Below are 11,912 nucleotides of genomic sequence, written 5' to 3'. Positions count from 1 at the left end.
CTCCACTTCCTCCTCCGTCCTCTGCACCTCCTCCTCCACCACCACTATCCAGAAAAGGTCCTCCTCCTCCTCCACCAACAAGACCTCCTCTTCCTCCCTCTTCCCGAGGCGTCACAAATTTGTTGCAAAGTAGAAGACCTTCTCTTCACCCATCAGCCAAATTTGCCAGTAGCCCGGCGTTACCGACAACCAAGCAAGCAGTATCCCAGGAGATACCATTGCCGACGGACGCTGCTTCTGTGCGACCAGGAAAATCGAGCAAGTACCCCAACGGCTTATTCCTACAGGATTCCCTAGCCCCTCCTCTCACTCAGACGAAGGGGGCACCTCGGCCTTCTCGACCGGTTCCAGCGTCCGAAAGCCCACAGGCTGAGACCCCAGGGTCTATTGAAAGGCCGGTGCAACCCGAGCAAGGCGTCGATAATACCAGTTTCCGAGGTGTGAAAGACACAATATCGATCTTCCAGAAGCATGAGCATAATATGGGCGTTCGTTCTCGGTCGCCTGTGGGGGGGGGGAGTGTGAGCAGAGCCATTGATTGATAAGTCCTCTTGAAGGTAGGATGAATATTGTCAAATTCGACCACAGGCCACTGTCGTGTGCGGTTCTATCTCCGCCATCTTCATAATGATTAATGTATAATGTCGTTGTAGGTATCTAGAAGAATATTCATGCAATGCAATCAATGCTTTGAGAATGCCTTTCCAGGTTGATTCGTCCGTCGCACTTGACTCACAAACCACTGTAACTTGGAATGAGCAACAATCTAGGACGGCGGATGAAAAGGGGGATCGATCGCAATGGAGGATTGGGCGCAGCGGTGAAATGAATACGGAGGGTCCGGGGGAGGGGGGAATTGAGTCCATCAAAGAATATAATATTCGACACGATTGACATAAATCATACAGGGAAAGGATTCGAGATCTTTGCAAAAGAAGTCCAAGCAGCAGAAACACAAAACAAGTATAACTGGATGACAACCACAATCCACCCATCAACTGCTGAAAACCTTCCACTCCACCAACCGCACCTGCTCCCCGGCCGCGGGCGTAAATACCAGTCTGACCTTGCTGGTCTGCACCGTCTGCCACGCAACATCCGTAATTCCATTAGCCACTGGCTTGGCATACGTCGCATTGGACACTGCCGTCCACGCCGCCCCGGTCAACTGCTCCACCCGGTACGAGGTGGGCACCGCGTACCCTTGCGTGGCGTTCGCGAAGAAGGCGATCTCCGCGCGGCCGGTCTGCGTCGCGCTGCCAAAGTCGATCTGGAACCAGATCTCCGTGCCGTTGCCGGCCGGACTATCCCATCCGTTGGCCACCTCGGTCTGCGGGTAGAAGAAGACGCGCCCGTCGATGGCGGCGTGGACCTCGTCGGCGTCCGCCCCGGCGACCGAGACGCTGCCCGCCGGGTACTCCGTGGTGGTCCCCAGCTGCACCGAGACGGCGATGGGCCGGTCAACGGTCGGCGGCGCGACGCGGGTGATGTTGGCCGTCAGCCGGGTCAGCGTCGCCGCGCTGGCGACCGTCTGGCCGTCGACCTCGACGTGCAGGCCGGCCTGGCCGTAGTGGCTGCCGGTCGCGTCCCATTGCACGGCGACCTCGTGGCCGTGGTACAGGATGCGCTCGGCCCGGAAGTACGAGACCGCGGATGCGTCGGCCTGTGGGTTGACCTCCAGGACGTCGTCCGCGCGCGGCCGGATCCCCACGAAGCCCGACAGGATCACGTCGACGAACCCGGAGTGGAAGTAGTGCGGCGAGCGCGTCAGCCCGACGATCGGACTGCCGGTGTCCGCGTAGTAGTCCTCTTCCAGGTCGAGGATGCCGCCGCGGGCTGGGTTGTAGTGCAGCCGGGCGTACTGCAGCAGGAGCTGCGTGTAGTCGGCTTGGTCGATGATCCCCGTGGCGGCGGTGGTGGGGTAGTGGTCGAGGAGGTTGGCCAGCCCGGTGAGCACCTGCGTTGTCTGGTAGGGCCAGGCCGGCCCGTTCCACTGGCACTCCGGCTGGGTGCCGTCGTAGCGGTACTGCACCATGTAGTACTGGTAGCTGGGCTCGTTGGTGCGCAGGCCGTGCGTCCCGGCCAGCAGGTCCGAGTCCAGCACGTGGCTCCAGGCGGCCGCGTAGGTGGCGTTGTCGGCGGGCAAGTCGTGCGCCCAGGGCACATAGCCGACCAGCTCGCGGCCGCGGATGAAGTCCCAGTAGGTGACGTACTCGTTGTTCACCTCGTAGCGGTCGATGAAGTGGGCGAACGTGCTGTTCCAGAGGTCGGCCTGCACGAGGCGCTGCAGCGTGTCGGCGTAGGCGGTGTACTGGTCGGCCACGGCGGTGTCGCCGGTCAGCGTGGCCAGCTGGGCGATCGCGCGCGCGTTGGCAAACTGGTAGCTGTTGATGCTGGGCCGGAAGGCGTAACCCCCCGTGAACCCGTCGGTGCCGTTGGTCGCGTCGATGCTGGCGATGGTGTACTCGGTGGCGTCGGTCAACGGTTGGATCCAGTACAGGCCCTTGGACGAGTCGTAGCCGCCGACGCCAAGGGTGGTTGAGTTCCAGCTCTGGAAGAAGTCCTGCATGGCCGAGAGGTGGGCTGTGGCGTCGTCGGCGACCCCGTCCACCAGGTAGACCTGCCACACCCCGTCGGCGAGGGACTCGGAGAACTGGTTCTTGATGCCGTTGGGGCCGAAGAGGAAGTTGCCATAGTCGCTGGTAAAGCGCCGGTCGCGCGACCAGCGGCCCTCGCGCAGGTGAAAATTGGAGGCATCGATCAGCAGTGCCCACGGGCTCTCCTGCCAACTCACGTCGTTGAGGAACTCGGTCGTCAGATAGCCTTCGGCGCCGAGATCGCGCTGGTGGGCGCGGAAGACCCCCCAGCGGTAATAGTAAACGTCCTGGAGCACGGACTGGTCGGTCTCAAAGAGAGGGATGCGGTCCTGGTACCAGGGGGCGTCGTTACCAAAGTACTTGGTGGTGGTAGTGTTGACGTTTAGTGCGGTGGCCCGCACGAGGCCAGCGGCCAACGCGAAGGAAAGGGCCTTGTTGAGGTTCAACATATCGGTGAATGCTGCATCTCTGACCTGGCCGGATGAGGAGTTCAGTCTCGGGCTATAAATGCCACTCCGCAGGAACGGGTGTCCCCCCCCCCCCCCCCCCTGGGGGGGCGTGCATCAATCCTCCGGTGGAGAGAGAGTCATGCAGGCTAAAGCACCCCGGAGAATTTCCTGATTGGAGCAAATGGGGGTGTCATCAGGAACCCGCGGATTGCAGGATGACCATGGCTGAAAACAAGAGCATTTAACCGTCTAGTGTGCGGGGAAAGCGGGCCAATCCTGAAAGTGTTGAAGATGACGCTTGGCAGGGGAAGGGGGAGATATCCCGAATCAGGCCACAGGTGGTGATGGGCGGTGGATGGGAGAATGTATGAAGTGGGCTATGATTGCATCGTCGTATACATTGATCAAAGGTCGGTCAATCAATAATGAGGACTGAGTGTTGAACCATAATGGTGGGAGGAAGAGAAGAGGAGGGAGGGGGAAGTCAAGGGGAAAAATAAAGATAGTCACGCCCGGGATCGAACCGGGAACCTTCTCGGATCGTTCAGCTGATGTGAACGAGAAATCATAACCATTAGACCACGTGACTGTTATTGTTGTTGGTCTGCTGGTGCGTTGATCCATATCTAAGTTCAATGACTTTTCTTGACCATCCCTCCAACCTGTTCGAATAGAATATTCCATACAACAAGTTATCTCGGATATTCTCTCCTCTAGATAACATTGTTGGCTCCTCAAATATAATATATGCTATGAACTACGGATCATCGAGACGAAAGTGCGTCTTTATCCAGACTAGAGTATCACATTCAACTACTAGGATATATATGATGTGAGCGCTGATGTGAAGGCCAGCGGAACTGCAAACTTGAATGACAGCTACAATTCACCCTGGCAGACAACAAAGGGGATTTGAACGGTGGGAACATGTCAGTGTCAGCGCATCGAACATTGAAATCCTTCTTAAATGTCGAGCAGCTGCTCAACAGCTGAAAAGCTGACCGATCTTCGAACCGTAGCAGTTTAGACTGTCTGCCGAGTCCGCTGCGCACACTCTACTATGCAAACCGCCCGAGAAAGTAACCAAGGCCGAATATCGAGGTTATGACGGAGAAACCGAGTGATCATAACCATCAGATAAGATCCACGGTCTGCCCTCATCATCAACGCGCAATGGTAGACCTCCGCGAACCGAATAGGAGGGTGGATGGCGATGGACGATTCTCAGACTAACCGATTCGGGGCATGTCGGCCGAGGAGTGGAGGCAGCCAGTGCAAGTGAGTACGTCAGCCTCTCCTGAGTTTTCTCTGATATAAACAGAATCTGGCAGCCTGATCGGGTTGGGTGGTCCTTTAAGTGAGTGACCACATCAGAAATGTATTGAAATGCAGCAGCCAGCATGCTCTCTCGCACTGAACCCACCAAATGGCGATGCTCGCGCTGCACGTGATCGGCTTCGGCCTTTCGGCGCTCATCGGCGGACGCGCTGCCGTCTCTCTCGCTCTCCGACACCGACAACATCCCGCCGAAGACCAGACGCAGACGCAAAGCAGCTATCAAGATCAAGATGGCATCGCTACTCCGGAGTCCATACGGCGCTTCTCTGACAAGATCCCCTGTGCGCTTCTCTTCATTGGCACGAGCACCGGGGTCTGTTTGTCGGTGGCCGAGCTCGTTGTCCGCGCTGTGACGGCCGACTCAACATTCATCTGGACACAATGGCTGCGAGTGGCGGCATGGGCAATCTTGGTAGTCACCACCTCAATCCTGACAGTGGACAAGGAATGCATCGCTCGGTTTACGCACGGCTGCTGGGCTGGTGTGAGTTGTCTTGCCATGCTGCTGATGCTCGTGAGTGAGGGATACCGCTATCACGACACGCTTGCCACCTCTGCTGGACAATGGTTCTTCTTGCTGGCGCAAGGATGCGCTGCATTTCTGGCTGGCATCGCCGCCATCTCCATCCCGCGTCGTCCCGATGTCTACCACAACGAGACCCTGGTGGATCGCAAGTCATCGACATCCTTCCTCCGTAGACTATCATTCGGCTGGCTCGATATTTCACTCCCTGCTGGTCAACAAAACCATCTGGAGGTCCACCATGTCGCAGAACTGGAATATTCGAACCGAGCCTCCACCCTTTCCGATCGGATGCGCGAGGCTTGCGCGAGGTGTCCCTCTGGTACGAGCCTATGGAAAGTACTCATTCTCTGTCATCGAACAGCCTTCCTTTTCCAGCTTTGCCTCACAGTCACGAACGCGGCAGTCGCCTTTGCTCCTCAATTTGTGATCCTTGACATCCTACAGCGACTGGAGAACGACCCAAGCGACGCATGGTTGTGGTTACCCATTCTCGGACTCGGAGGCTCACTCATTCTATCCGCTCTGCTTGAGAACTGGAATTATTACCACTCCTCCAACCGGGTCGCGGTGCGGCTCCAGGAACAACTATCAGCAGCGATATACGACAAGACGCTGACCGGAAAGCCTGCTGGGAACGCACCGGGCGACATGACTAATGACCACATCGAGCAAAGCACGACCAATCTCGTCGCTGTGGATGCGAAAAGAGTAGCCGACTTTTCTGCCCTCAGCTTCATGCTCGTCGAAGCGCCGCTTAAAATATCAATTGCAGCTATCGCAATTGGTCGGCTACTGGGGCTGCGAAGTCTGGCCGCAGGTGCCGTGGTTTTTCTCCTTGTCACCACGGGAAATATTTACGCCGTACGCAGGTATGCGGACACACAGAAAGATCTACTCAGGGCACGCGATAAAAAAATGGCAGCAATACTTGAGGTTCTGCAAGGCATTCTGCAGGTCAAAATGTCTGCATTGGAAGATCTGTGGCAGGGGAGCATCAACAGCTTGCGCAACAAGGAACTCGAAAGCCAATGGCAGGTCTTCATCTGGGAGCTCCTGATGTTTGTCACTTACAATATCGCTCCTGTTCTCGTGTCTGCCGCGTGTTTGGGCACATACGCAATCACTCATGAAGGAATGCCAGCTTCCATTGCTTTCACATCAATCTCTCTTCTAAGTGCATTAACTACCCCTCTTGCTATTCTTCCGCAGATCCTGCTGAACGCAACCAGCGCGCAAGTAAGCCTTCGGCGGATCGAACGATTTTTACGGTCTCCTGACCAGTCGTCTCAGTTTGAGCCTGCAGAAGACGTGGTTTTTGACCAGGCCACGCTCTCCTGGACCAACTGGCACCGTCACGGAGACTTTCAGCTGCCGGACCTCACGCTTCTCTTCCCGTCGGGCGCATTGAGCGTGGTGACTGGTCCGTCAGGCTCTGGTAAGAGTCTCATCCTTGCTGCCGTGTTGGGCGAATGTGAGTTCCTTTCTGGCGAGCTGCGAAGGCCCCTGTCATCGACTGTAGCCTACGTCGCTCAGCAGCCGTGCATCCGCAATGGTACTGTTCGAGACAACATCCTCTTCGGCAGCCCCTTCAACCAGGATCGGTATCAGCGTGTGATTTCAGCGTGCGCTTTAGATCGCGACTTGGAGCTGCTGGAAATGAAGGACAAGACTGAGATGGGCCCGCAAGGAAGTCATCTGAGTGGGGGACAGTTGTGGCGAATCTCCCTCGCCCGCGCGCTCTATTCGACCGCCGAGATTCTGGTCCTTGATGACATTTTTAGCTCGATTGACTCCCATACCGCGCAGCATGTGTACGAAAACGCGCTCACGGGAAGCCTTGCTACTGGGCGCACACGGATACTCGCGACATACCATCTGGAGCTATGTCTTCCAGGTGCAGAGTATGTTGTCGCTCTAGATGGAACGGGGCTACGGTATGCTGGGCCTCGGAAGAACCTGAAAGAGATGGGTATATTCAACGATATGCCTCGGAGGGCAATTCAGGCACTCACAAATCAAGATCACAAGCAAGATATCCAAGATCTCGAGGGCTTTCATGGAGACCAAGCGTTGTGGGGAGGTAGTGTTCTGGACCCAGCGCTAGAGCCAGACCAGCGGGTGCCGGAATCCGCGAGCCATAGTGAACTCGCGCAAACCAGCAAATGGCGCATTCGCCAGAGGATACTTGAGCTATCCGGGGCTCGGTATCCCTGCATGATTCTCCTGGGACTGTATCTGACTTATAGCGGGCTCAGCGTTGGACGAGTGAGTTAGATCTGTCTTGTTCGGGTTTCGATCGTGACTAACATGGATAGGGCCTCTGGATGATGGTCTGGAGTAACCATAGCAGTCCAGATTCGGAGAAGACCGAGACTTCCTTGCCGAGCGATTCAACACCAGTGACGAGTGATGTGAAGTGGTTTCTCTCGATCTACTTGGCTCTCGCGATTATCTCGTCTGTGGTCACAGTGGCTCGGAGCTTCTTAGCGATCCGCATCACGCTTCAGATGTCTCGACGACTCTTCCAACAGTTCCTCGATTCAATTCTTCGAGCACCTCTTCAATGGCTCGAGAGGATTCCTGCTGGGAATGTTCTCAACAACTTCTCCACCGATTTTAGCCTCATCGACTCACGACTGGGCTATGATCTCAATTATGCACTCGGGCTTGTTGTCGATCTTCTTGTTATTGTCTTGGCCGCGTCGATTGTTACTTTCCGGCTCAATATCCTCGCACTTTGCTCACTTGCTCTGGCTGTTTACTATGGGCGGCAATTTATTAGGAAGATCCGCGCTGTCAAAGAGCTGGAAAGCCGCATGCGGAGCCCAATCCTCAACCATTTGTGCGCAACAGTAGATGGTATCAGGACCATCCGCGCCTACCGCCAGCAAGCTGCCTACCGCGAAGAGATGCAGACGTATATTGATCGACACTGCCGCGCGTCTTGGAACCTGTGGTTGCTCACCCGTTGGATATCTATGCGAGCCAGTACAATTGGAGCCATCTTCACCACCGTTGGCGCAGCCCTAGTTCTCCGCACCAACGGGGTCACCGCGTCGACGGCGGGATTTGCGATGACCTTTATCATGAGATACAGCACAATCATGTCGCAAGCCATCCGGCAGTATGCCAACCTCGAAATCTCCCTGAATAGTGTTGAACGAGTCGCGACGTTGCTGAACACTCCGAAGGAGGAATACAATAGCCCACCTCCAGCGGCAGCGTCCTGGCCCACAGAGGGTCGATTGGACGTGTCCAATCTGACGGTCTGCTACTCATTAGAACTACCACCCGTCCTCTCAAACCTCACCTTCTCCATCCCTGCCAATACCCGCGTAGGAATTGTCGGCCGAACAGGAGCCGGCAAGTCCTCACTGGCGATGGCCTTGTTCCGGTTTCTCGAAGCCCAAGAGGGCAGCATCCGCATCGACGGCGTCGATATCGGGACGGTCCCCTTGCACGACCTCCGCTCGCGTCTAGCGATAGTCGCCCAAGATCCAATCCTCTTCTCCGGAACCATCCGAACGAACCTTGATCCGTTCAACGAATACTCCAACCGTGAAATAGTCACCGCCCTACAGCGTGTGCACTGGACAGTTCCGGATACGATGATCCCCACAACTGCCTCCACAGCCGAGGCCGATTCCAGCTTCATCGACAGCGAGAGCGATATTCTTCTAGGATCCCTCGAACCGCAGTCTCATCTCTCCCGGAACGTGCTCAACACCAAGGTGTCTGAACGTGGTAGCAACTTCTCACAGGGTCAACGACAATGCCTCTGCCTAGCGCGGGCGATCTTGCGGCGCCCGAAGATCCTAGTGCTCGATGAGGCGACCTCGGCAATTGACAAGACCACCGACGCGGTGATACAGGCCTCCATCCGAGCCGAGTTTGGGCGGAATTATTCCTCGTTGCTGGTCATTGCCCATCGTTTACGCACGATCGTCGACTTTGATCGAGTCTTGGTACTGGACGCCGGCCGGGTTGTTGAGTATGGGCCGCCGCGGGAGTTGATAGCTAATGCAGAGGGGGTGTTTCGGGGATTGGTGGAGAGTAGTATCGACAGGGAGGAGTTGATGAGGATGATCGCTCAGGGTGATTGACGGGTGAATGCTGTTCAGGGCATCAGCGCTCAATCAGGTCAGAGACTGAGCGGAGTCTAGAACATTCTCGTCCAGTCGAGGAGTATTCATGCACGGTGCCAGCGACACGATGTCATAAACCACATACATCGACAGTTACAAATCAATGAGCGAACCGAGCCAGCACCGGATCTCAGACATTTCCCGACTGGGTTTAGTCTCCGCGCGGATGTCTTGGCTGGGGGTCCGACCGGTTCAGGCTTAGTCTCCGTTGCCGCTCTGTTACGCCATCATATCTCCGCCAGCCCTCAACCCTTAAATACCCGGCTGCAGCCGCTCCGGAAAATTGCTTTGCTCGGAGAAGTGGTACAAACACTACCACCATCACTACTACTATTACTACTACTTCGCATATTCAATCTTTCAGTCTATCTTCACGCAATGTCGTTCCCCTACAAGAAGGTCCTCATCATTGGCGCCACCTCCGGCATCGGCAAGTCCCTGGCCACCAAGCTGGTCCAGAATGGCACCCGCGTGGTCGTTGCCGGCCGTCGCAAGGAGAACCTGGAGGAGTTCGTCGCCCAGCACGGCAGCGAGATGGTCGACTCGGCTGTCTTCGACGTGATGCAGCTTGAGAAGGTGATTCCACCCTCTTGCCCACCCCGACCCGCATGTTTCTTGAGCCCCAGCAGATCACTAATCTGGGAGATGTCCTCCAAAACAGATTCCCGAGTTCGCATCCACCATCACCTCCGCCCACCCCGACCTTGACTGCGTCTTCATCAACTCGGGCATCCAGCGGCCCTTCGACTTCGCCCGGCCGGAGACCGTCGACCTCGACATCTTCGACCAGGAGCTGATCACCAACTACACCTCGGCGGTGCGCCTCACCAAGGCCTTCCTCCCGCACCTGCAGCAGCTGCCCCAGCGGACCGCGCTGGTGTACACGACCTCCCAGATGGCCTTGGTGCCCATGATGCGGTGCCCCAACTACGGCGCCTCCAAGGCGGCGCTGCACCACTTCATCCTGGCGCTGCGCACGCAGCTCCGCGACGGCAAGGGCAACGTCCAGGTGCTGGAGATCTACCCGCCCGCGGTGCAGACGGAGCTGCACGACGCGAAGCACCAGCCCGACCTGAAGGACGGCCACCTGATTGGCATGCCGCTGCAGGAGTTTGTCGACGAGGTGTACGCGCGGTTGGTGGGCGGCGAGGACCAGATTCCCGTTGGCTCGGCGCAGGAGATCTTCGAGGCGTTCGAGGTCAAGCGTCAAACGCTGTATCAGGGCATGACGGAGATGTTGGCGGGAATGTTGAAGCAGTTCCTGCGGGAGTAGATTAGAGGACAAAAGTTCATGAGAAAAACGGGCGGTTCGCTTCTGCCTATAGTAATCATATAACAGCATAGACATGGAATAAATAATCCTTACCCCTTCTACAACAAGCCCCTCCTCAACCTGTACCCTCCCTATTCCCCCCCAGTCCCCTGAATTCCGTAGTACTGTACATGTGCCCTCCCACCCCACCTTACGCCCCCACCAGCAATCCCGGCGCCGGCGCCGGAGCAGGAAACACCGCCACGTCCGCGATCTGCTTCCCCCTACACGCCGCGAGAATCAGACCCGCAAACGCCCCCATTGAATGCACCTGTCCCTGCTCCAACATCCCCGAATACCCATGCAAAGAGACCAGCGCCCCCTCACTAGACTCCCACACCCCTTCCCGCTCCGCACCCAACGCCTCGGGCCCCTCCCCTCCCTCCGCATCCCACAGCCCCGTCCGCACATCGAACGGCAACGCATCCACAAATGGGGTCCGCGCCGAGTAATTCCGCGTGTGCAGCGAGTACACGCTCCGCAGCATGAACCCCACGATGATCGTGCGCCGCACGCTCTCGGCGAACAGCCACGCCTGGCGCGGGCTGAGCGTGCGGGGCAGTTGCACGGGAGCCTGCGTCCACAGTCGGTGGCCAAGGCTCATCAGCATGTCGCTGATGGATTCTTGGTACGCTTGGGTTTGTTGGTCGGCGTGGTCGGGGGCGAGGAGGAGGATGCATTGAAGCAGGAGGAGGGCTTGCGCGCTGGCGAGGAGGTCGGGGAAGGTGGAGGCGCGGGTGATATGGCGGTGGAGGATGCGGGATTTCTGGTGGAGGAGGAGGTGCAGGCTGTGCGGATCACGGTGTGATGCGGATGATAAGGGGGAAGTGTAGTGCTTGCAGAGGGTCAGGATGTCGCGGAGGGGTGCGGGTGGGGTGGTGGGGGAGGGCCAGAGGTCCGGGTGGATGAAGTGTGTTTTCAGGGAGGAGGCGAAGGTTAGTGGGTATTGGCGCATGCCGGCGCAGAGGAAGGAAATCACGGTGGGGGAGTAGCCTTTGGTGATCTCCAGGGGGGGAAGGTGTGAGGGGAGGCTGAGGGTCGCGGTGCGGGTGGTGATGGTGTTGGACCGGCCGGGTTTTCGGGGTCGGGAAGTGTTGGCTGGTGTTGGTGTTGTGGTGGTCATCGTCTGCAGGGTGGTGACGTGCACTATGCTCCGGGCTTTGGTGAGACTGACATTCGGGCCGATGGATGTGCTGACAGGCAATGGCACGTTGATGTATTCGCACTCGATGCGGCGGGTTTGGCAACGGCCACAGCGTGGCCAGCGCTGATCGCAGCGCCGTTTGCCGCGGGCGCAGGCTTGGCAGGAGCGGCGTAGCGTGGGCGGCTTAGGGGCTTCGACAACCATTGTTAATCGATGGAACAAACGAATAATTGAATGAAATCCCGAGACGGTGAGTGATAAGAGGCTAGTGCGATGAAGATGCAGTGGTGGGTGAGTCGGTCGAAGCCGAACGGGAGTCGCAGATAAAACGCAATCCCCGAGTCACGTGCTGTTTCGGCCGAGGTTGCCTCTTTTGACATTGCCTGACGATTTATTTAGTC

General features: G+C 57.2%; 5 protein-coding genes and 1 non-coding gene across 6 annotated transcripts in view; 3 read left to right on the top strand and 3 right to left on the bottom strand.

Moving 5' to 3' along the window:
• The window catches only part of BP01DRAFT_376230 (5'-methylthioadenosine/S-adenosylhomocysteine nucleosidase family protein), a gene marked incomplete at both ends in the record, with an annotated part of 2,616 nt that extends 2,074 nt beyond the window's left edge, over positions 1-542 (top strand). The window contains 2 exons of the mRNA XM_025576940.1: positions 53-168; positions 202-542. Coding sequence (XP_025428558.1) covers positions 53-168; positions 202-542 — 457 coding nt within the window. The remainder of the gene's footprint in view (positions 1-52; positions 169-201) is intronic.
• A 325-nt stretch (positions 543-867) lies between these two features.
• BP01DRAFT_394229 (six-hairpin glycosidase) lies at positions 868-3,097 on the bottom strand. Its single transcript, XM_025578308.1, has one exon. It carries the CDS (start codon positions 3,044-3,046, stop codon positions 995-997), a length of 2,052 nt encoding a protein of 683 aa, XP_025428557.1. The 5' UTR covers positions 3,047-3,097; the 3' UTR covers positions 868-994.
• A 452-nt stretch (positions 3,098-3,549) lies between these two features.
• Positions 3,550-3,635, bottom strand: BP01DRAFT_t250. The gene has a single exon. It is a non-coding gene; the product is annotated as a tRNA-Val (tRNA).
• A 762-nt stretch (positions 3,636-4,397) lies between these two features.
• Positions 4,398-9,237, top strand: BP01DRAFT_404948 (ABC transporter family protein). Its single transcript, XM_025578722.1, has 2 exons — positions 4,398-7,175; positions 7,226-9,237. The coding sequence occupies exons 1-2, from the start codon at positions 4,473-4,475 to the stop codon at positions 9,011-9,013; spliced, it is 4,491 nt and encodes a 1,496-aa protein (XP_025428556.1). The 5' UTR covers positions 4,398-4,472; the 3' UTR covers positions 9,014-9,237.
• Positions 9,238-9,433: 196 nt separating this feature from the next.
• On the top strand, positions 9,434-10,328 carry BP01DRAFT_303268 (putative short-chain dehydrogenase/oxidoreductase; the record flags this gene model as incomplete). The annotated part of the gene is made up of 2 exons (XM_025572109.1): positions 9,434-9,631; positions 9,717-10,328. 2 exons carry the CDS (start codon positions 9,434-9,436, stop codon positions 10,326-10,328), a joined length of 810 nt encoding a protein of 269 aa, XP_025428555.1.
• A 241-nt stretch (positions 10,329-10,569) lies between these two features.
• Positions 10,570-11,715, bottom strand: BP01DRAFT_325400 (Zn(II)2Cys6 transcription factor domain-containing protein; the record flags this gene model as incomplete). Its single annotated transcript, XM_025572860.1, has 2 exons — positions 10,570-11,493; positions 11,542-11,715. Coding segments are annotated over 2 exons (1,098 nt in total), but the record flags the coding sequence as incomplete, so codon positions are not given.
• Between the last annotated feature and the right edge of the window lie 197 nt (positions 11,716-11,912).

The sequence above is a fragment of the Aspergillus saccharolyticus genome, assembly GCF_003184585.1.
Source record: "Aspergillus saccharolyticus JOP 1030-1 unplaced genomic scaffold BP01scaffold_34, whole genome shotgun sequence".
Classification (NCBI taxonomy): Eukaryota; Fungi; Ascomycota; class Eurotiomycetes; order Eurotiales; family Aspergillaceae; genus Aspergillus; species Aspergillus saccharolyticus.
Note: the sequence above shows the minus strand (reverse complement) of the source record. Positions and strands in the feature narration are given on the sequence as shown.